The sequence below is a fragment of the Seriola aureovittata genome, chromosome 22, assembly GCF_021018895.1.
Source record: "Seriola aureovittata isolate HTS-2021-v1 ecotype China chromosome 22, ASM2101889v1, whole genome shotgun sequence".
Classification (NCBI taxonomy): Eukaryota; Metazoa; Chordata; class Actinopteri; order Carangiformes; family Carangidae; genus Seriola; species Seriola aureovittata.
Genome location: NC_079385.1, coordinates 20,396,264 through 20,403,905, shown reverse-complemented (window position 1 = coordinate 20,403,905; position 7,642 = coordinate 20,396,264). Strand labels below are relative to the sequence as shown.

At 41.7% G+C, this 7,642-nt stretch overlaps 1 protein-coding gene across 1 annotated transcript; it reads right to left on the bottom strand.

The window, feature by feature from the left end:
* Positions 1-692: 692 nt before the first annotated feature.
* On the bottom strand, positions 693-7,378 carry cwf19l1 (CWF19 like cell cycle control factor 1). Its single transcript, XM_056367616.1, has 14 exons — positions 7,160-7,378; positions 6,317-6,401; positions 5,837-5,921; positions 5,592-5,693; positions 5,285-5,499; positions 5,030-5,145; positions 4,825-4,909; positions 4,089-4,244; positions 3,740-3,902; positions 3,473-3,552; positions 3,176-3,385; positions 2,195-2,314; positions 1,991-2,088; positions 693-1,768 (listed from the first exon to the last, which is right to left on the bottom strand). Exons 1-14 carry the CDS (start codon positions 7,180-7,182, stop codon positions 1,624-1,626), a joined length of 1,683 nt encoding a protein of 560 aa, XP_056223591.1. The 5' UTR covers positions 7,183-7,378; the 3' UTR covers positions 693-1,623.
* Between the last annotated feature and the right edge of the window lie 264 nt (positions 7,379-7,642).

Sequence of the window (7,642 nt, the reverse complement as noted above, 5' to 3'; positions counted from 1 at the left end):
GAAATTCTCTGCCCCAACCTTATGGTTCATTTTCATATTTATCATTATTTTATTATTTCATGTTATTTTACTTTTTATATTTTATTCCATTTTTATTTTATTTCTTATTTCATATTTAATTTAATTGTTTACCTGGTATCCAGCTGTGGTTTGCATCCTTCCAGGTGTTTTCATGGCTGCAGGTGTTGACTCTCTCTGGGATGAGAACATCTTTTCTGGGTGAAAAATCATGTTTAAATCCAAACTGGACAGATTTTCAGAAACAGAACTAAAAAAATGTTCTTCTTCACTGTACAGTAAAATACAGCCATGGCTGGATGAATGCATGAAGCCCCCCCACCCCACTGACCCCCTCACCTACTGGCCCCTAAACATGTTCCCAGCTGCCTCCAAGTTCCCTTTAAATCCTGTGCAAACTTTCTAATTTAGGATAATTAATCTCCATGTGACGACGATATAAACAAACATCATAAAGACACTAGACACCTCGACAAGACAGGACCAGATACTTAGCTTATAATGCTAATGCTAATCACACAGGACCCACCTCAGTTGAGTGTGAAGCATCATTCCAACAGACCTGGACGGTCGTCATAGCGACCAGCTTGTACCTGGAACTGATTGACGTGTCAAGGTCACGAATAAAACCTCAAACCTGTTGCTGATAAAAACGACCATCATGACGCCAGAAACCCAAAATAAGAGTTTAATTTTAGTTCATTTACAAAATACAAGAAAAACATTTAAAAACTATTTTTCCACAGAGTTGAAGTTAAAACAAAAACCAAAAAAAAGCTCCATAGAAACGATAGAAAATGTTTTTACAGTGTCGTATTTAGAAAAGTGTTTTAAAGCCTCGGCCTGTGGATTTTGACTTTTATTGTGAAGGAGTTTATCCAGCACCTTTCTCCTTCTGTCCTTTTATGTGTCACAAACTCATGATCACTGTTCATCATGAAAAAATAAAAAACTCTCAACAGTGAGGTTCTGGGTTCTTCATCTGCCGCTCATGAACTTCCATTATTTCACTTTGATAAACAAAAACTGAAAAATCCAAAATATTATAAACTTTAAACAGAGGCCGTCATGATCTTATTATAAAACTCAGTTCTCTCCGTCACTGCACCAGAAACATCTGAGAAACATCATAAAAAAAGAAAAACACTGGTATAAAAACCCAAAACCCAATTTAAAGGAACAGCGCAACATTTTTGGAAACATGTTTTCTTTTTCTTTTCTGTTTTTCTGCCGAGTTAGATGAGGAGATCAACACCACTCATGCCTGTGTAGTAAATATGGATCTGGAGTTAGCTTAGCATAAACAGCTAGCACAAAGGTAAAAGAAATTCACCTGCAAAAGCTCAGAATATAGCATGCTACTTGGTGAGGTTTAGATTTGCTGGTAGGTGGATTCTGTTACCTTCAGACAGAGCTAGGCTAGCTGTTTCCACCTGTTTCAAGTGTTTATGCTAAGCTAAGCTAAGCAGTTGCTAAGGCTCTGATTTACCACAGACATCCGTCAGAAAGTGAGTTTCCCAAAAATGTTGAACTATTCCTTTAACACCAGCAACAGTGTGTGTGTGTGTGTGTGTGTGTGTGTGTGTGTGTGTGTGTGTGTGTGTGTCAGTCGTCCCAGGCGAAGTCGTACGGCTGGAAGTCGTCTCTCAGCTGTTTGCAGCTCTCCTCCTCCTCCTCCCTGCTCTGTTTACACTCCTTCCAGTCGGCTCGGGTCGGGATGTTCAGCACCGCCTCGCTCGCCAGAACCTCCCTGTGCTCATCAGAACGAACACACACACACACACACACACACACACACACACACACACACACATGAGCGCCACACAACACGGCCAGAAGTATGTGGACACCTGAACTATGACACACTGCATGGTTCGACAGATTTCATGTGCAAAAAGTGACAGTTGATTATTGATTATCATCATTATTTATTTGCCTGTAAATCATCAGTTGTGTAAAAACAGCGGCTCACCGTCCGAACTGCAGAGGAAAATGTTTCTGGATGCGGTAGAAGAGTTTCTCCCCCGAGTCCAACTCCACGTAGAAGTACGGTGTCCCTGGAGGGGCAATCTGGACACGCACACTTCATGCAGCTTAAAATGTACTGAACAACATCGTGTTCAGAAATCACGTGTGTGTGTGTGTGTGTGTGTGTGTTGTATATTTACACACGTACCTGTTTGAGCTCGGTGTGTTCAGGAACCTCCATCAGCTCCATCTGCTGCTCCTGAGCCTGGACCATGAACGCCTCCTTGATGTCCCCTGTGGCGCAGCGGTCCAGCGGCACCGGGACGACCTGAACAAACGAGTCAACGCGCGTCACGACTTCACTGCCAACATTTTGAAGACAGAATGATTTCTTTTACTCAGACTTTTCTTCCTGTTTTAAACAATGTTTCAATATAAAAAATAACCGTCACTTCCTATTACTGCTAAACAGAATTTCATGTGAATTTTTAAACAATCAACAACATGTTTTTAATGTTTCGTGGTTCAGACTTTTAGTTTCATGCCAAACTGTCAGGTTAGCGCCCCCTAGTGTGTCGGCATGAAATGTAAAAATACATTTAAATTAAAACAGTGCAACAGGCGACATGAAACCACAACACCTTGGTTATCAGTCTTAACCCTCTGGGCTCTGTCTATTCCCTGGGAATACAATGAGTATGTTTTATTTATAGTAACATAACTTATATCTATAGATAACGTATATCACTGTAGCTCATAATACATTTTTAAAAATGTGAATTATTGATATTTTCAGTGATTTAAAGACAAAAGTCGTGACAGATTCACTTTACAGGTAAACAGAGTTTATTATAGTTCCATGTCGTATATTTTCCTGCTGTATTTGTGTGTGTACGTAGTGAAACGATATAAGATATAAATAAATATTCTTTGAGGTTGTTGGCAGCTTCACACTCACATGAACAAAATGAGAAGAGAAACTTAAAGAAATTTAAAAGCAGCTAAACAAAGTCAAAGTGGCGCTGGACTCCAGAGGGTTAAACTCACAATCTGCAGTTTAATACCTGAATCAAACTGACAGTAAATACGGGACATTTTACGATCTTATTTCTTTTGATTCCAGATGTTTTGCCGACGCTGACTCGGTGGTCGCTCTGTGTTTCCTGGTCGTGGTGTTGAGTGTTCGTACCTGGAGCTGCAGGTGTTGGCTCCTGTAGTTCCTCTCGAACAGAACACAGCGCTCTCCTTTGCTCCTGTAGAAGCTCTTCAGGGCCGACTTGTACTTCTCCATCTCCTCCACCACCTCGGAGCTCAGGTCCACCACGGACTGGTAGTGACCGATGGGCAGGATCAGCATGTGGTGCGGAGTCAGTCCGCCTTTAGCCAGAGCCAGGTAACACTGGAGCCACAGGACAGAGTTTCCACATCGTCACTTCTTGATATTAATTCTGGTTTTTACTGATGATTACCTGTAACATAAACTCACATGTGTTCCTATGCTGATGACCAGGTGTTTCTCCACCTGAGGACTCGCCAAGCAGAACCAGCAGGGACCAGTGGGCTGAGCTTCACAATAAAACACAAGAAATATTCAAATCCACAGTTTATATTTAAACTCTTAGAACACGAGAAATCACAGTTACCTTTACGTTCACAACATTAACCGTCTCCATTTCAAACATGAAACCGACAGACTGAATTTCTGCTTCTATAAAAACAGATGTTGAGTCTTCTGCAGCACAGCTGGACTCACGGTGTCTGCGCGGCTGTTTGGGTTGTCCCTGATGATGTCCGTCTCCGTCGTGCTGCTGGTCTCGTCCTCGCCCGTCTGCGTCTGGGTGTCTCTTCCTGCCGCGGCCCCGATGACCCCCCCCCTGCTTCTTGCTCAGGTCAAAGAAGAACTGACTGGGCTGCTCCTGGACAGACGACAGGAAGGACAGAGACGGGGTTGAGTTTTCAAAATAAAAGTTTTAAACTCTTTTAAATGAGAAAATGAGTGAACTGAAATTACAAGTACGACCAAATTCTTGTCTCCACAACATGACTAACACACACACACACACACACACACACACACACACACACACACACTCTCTCTGTACCTCCTCCTCCTCTGTGGTGCTGAAGCCCGTCTTCAGTGTGTCCGTCTTGTCTTTCGCGGAGCGTCTGTAGGGGTTTTCTGTCACGTCCTGCGGCTGCTTCACCAGCTCCGATGGATCCATGGTCTTCATGGGGATTATGTTGAAGGCGTACAGATACTGCAGACAGGGACAACTATCATTAATTATAATTAATGTTATTATTCTTCATCTTACTTCTATTCAGGAGATAATCACGGGATAGTGCCGTGTTGCCGCTGTGCGCTACAACTTGAGCCATGAGTCATTTTTAGCTGATATTTGTTCATATTTTATATATTGTCACTATTAAAAGTGTCCGAATCACCTATTAGCACTTCCTGTTTGTGTTGTACGCATTGATACACAGACAACTTTCACTGGATTATTGTGACACTGAAGAAAATTTACAAACATGTTGCTTCTCAGGCAAGTTCTGAAGTAGTACGGTGTGTTTTTTTTTCTATGATTCCTGAGCAGATTTACAGGTGTTTACACACGATGGACATCAGATATCATTATATCCTGGGGAAGTGCAAGTCACACCGAAGCTAAAAATGTGTGTTTGATGTCTGTGTGTTCAGATCTGACTGAGAAAATTGCGGAAAACCAAAGGAGAACTGATTTCCTGTCGTAGCGCCGACATGAACCTGTCACGTTCAGCTCGCTGTTTGGGGCATAATAAAACATCATTAGTTTTATTTTTTGATCAAAAACACACCTTCTTCTTGGCGGGGTTGTTGACGGTTGCCAGGGCGATGAAGCGGCTGACGTGCTGAGCATTTTCCTGGAGAACAACATGATTTCTGAGGATGGAAACGGACACACGTGTACAGTAATGTTAAATACAGGAAGTTATTTGAATTAAGGCACCAAACAATTAGAAAAACGTGCCATTGAAAGGTGCCGCTTCCTGTCCAGTTTACCTGTATGGGAGTCTCTCATAGTGAGCGCCCTCTAGTGCCGCGAAGTGGTACCGTGGCTTCAGCTTGTCGGCGAGGTTGGCGACGGAGCTGCTTCCACAGAACTTAGTGTTCACTTCCTGCATCAGAGCAAAACAATCTCAGTACAAGGTCCAGCTCACAGCTTCCATACGACATCACACTGACTGTCACGAAGCCTCGTCCCTTCCACTGTCACTAACTGATATTTCTGTGTCCTGGGCGTGAACTCCTTGTTACCGGGTTGTTAGCGTAGTGCCACACTCCTCGGGGCCACTGTGACGTCAGCAGGATGTCGACCCCTCTGAACTTGGAGCTGCTGGTCAGCGGAGCCACGAGGGCCGACAGATCTTTGGCCGTGAAGCAGTGAGCCGGGGCCGGTTCCTGCAGGGCCTCCCGCCCGCTGACGTAGGCGATCTGTAGTCCCGACACGCCCGTGAACACGCCTCTCCGACCTGAAGCACGCAGAGACCAGAAACGTTTTAATGAAGGGAGCTTTAATGTACAAATCAAAGCTCTGTGTGCATCACAGTTTTACCAGTCTTACCCAGGTACGTGATGTTTTCGGCGAGCTCGCAGCCGTCAGCGCCGGGGAAGTTCTTCACCGTCTCCTGGCTCGCTGCTCCCAGGATGTAGGTGTGGATGGGAACTGATGAGGCACAAAAAGTGCAAAGTTTAAAGACTTTAGTTAAAAGAAAGATGACAACGACTCCTTGAACAAACTTTAAAGTGGTGATGAAATACTGTGCAACACCGGTCAGCTGTTCAGCTGGTTGATCCAGGTGTTCGTACCTTTCTTAGCTCCAGTTCTGTACTGCTGCCACTCCGCTTCAGCCTCCGGCGTCGTCCCGAAAAACTCTCCGACACACAACAACAGCTGTAGAAAATGTATTTATGTATAATATTATTACTAAGCAACATTTGACTGTTGTTGTTGGTTGAGATGGAGCTGGTTTTGTTTTTTACTATCTCATACAGAACTGCAACTAATGATGTTTTCATTAGGGATTTATCTGCTGATTATTTTCTTGATTCTGAATTTGTTAAAATATTGTATTTTTTTTACATGAAAAGATCGTCATTATAGTTGCCAATTAATTTTCTGTCAGTAGCTAGTATATAAAGCTGTCCAAGACATGAAGTGGATAGTGGTATGAAACATATTATATCAGCATCTTAAGGCCAATGTACTGTCATGTCTGTAAATATAGATATAGATATAGATATATAGATATTTCAGAGTTAGACTTTAACACTGAAATCTCCACTCACATCAAACTGTCCCGTTTTCTTCTGGATGGTTTGGACTCGATTGAAAAGAGCGTTCAACCTGCCTTCAACGTCCCCACACGCCAAGCTGCAAACACAAACACACTTTAATCAGTGTCTTTATATCAACAGCACATCATGAGACACAAACAATAAAAATATACAGTCACTGTACTCATCAAAAATCAATAAAATATTCCTTTAGAGAAGAATTTAAGTCTCAAAATAGTTTCTGTTGGCTGAGAGAACAATACATGCCATTTAAATCAGTAACATCTATGACATCATAACAGCCTGATTAAGTCCATTAGTCATTAAGAAAGAAGCAACTGTGATTTTTTTATTGTCACACAACAAAAGAATGAAACAAGCTCCATATTATTGAAGCGGAAACCAGAGAGAACTAGAGACGTTTGACTGTGAATTTACTGTCAAATTGATTAATTAACTAATCGTTACAGTTCTAGAGGTTTGCCGAATTATTCAGTCCACACTATTTAAATCACGTTTGCTTTTACATCATGTTGTAATGTGAGTAAATGTGCCGATGAGTGGCGCGTCCTTAAATTATCAAGATTTTTACATGAGGTTTCGTTTCGTTTTTTAAATTGCATTTATTTGAACCCGGGTAACAATTGGAACAAATGTTGAAACAACTGATAAGAAACGCTCCTTCGCAGAGAATATACACAAAAACTTTCCTGCATGTGTTTTAACGTACAGCCTGTCTGACACACCAGGGCAAAGAAGAAATAAAAACCACCACAGCTTCGATCACAGCGACATTTGAAACATAATTAAACGTAATTAAAGCCACGAATAAAACATTTATAATGTTAAACTTACACTCTCACCGGTTGCTCCCCCATGTCTTGGCTAATTTATAGTCGAATGTGTTAAAATGTGTGGTTTGGATTTTTGCAGCTTGAATGTTCCGTACGTCGCCGAAAGTGGTCCGGTCGGTCATAAAGCGGAACCATTTCCGTCTCTACAAATCACGCGTTTTTTTACCAACAAAACGGAGCTGCAGGATAAAAATTAAAATTAGTCAAAGTTATTTAAGGTCAGCATCGATTTTCAATATTTACTTCACAGTGTTCAGTCAATCAAAAAGATAAATAGGTCAGGTTGTGACCCGGACAGATTTTTAGAGCTGACAGAGTGGTTGCCAGGTTTGATTCTTACACGCAAACCGAATAGTTTGGATGCGATGATGAAAATAATCATAGTTGTAGCCATATATAGCCTATTATGAAATTCTTGTACTTCAATGGATTACAAGTATGTATTTTAGTTCCTAAAGTAAAAATAAAACACAATTAAATAAAA

Excerpts from the sequence above, each read along its gene's own strand:
- cwf19l1 (XM_056367616.1), bottom strand. The coding sequence starts at position 7,182 with ATGGGGGAGCAACCGGTGAGAGT. Across the intron at positions 3,903-4,088 it reads GCACCACAGAGGAGGAGGAG|GAGCAGCCCAGTCAGTTCTT; the intron begins GTACAGAGAGAG and ends TCGTCTGTCCAG. Across the intron at positions 3,553-3,739 it reads CAAACAGCCGCGCAGACACC|CTCAGCCCACTGGTCCCTGC; the intron begins GTGAGTCCAGCT and ends TTTATTGTGAAG.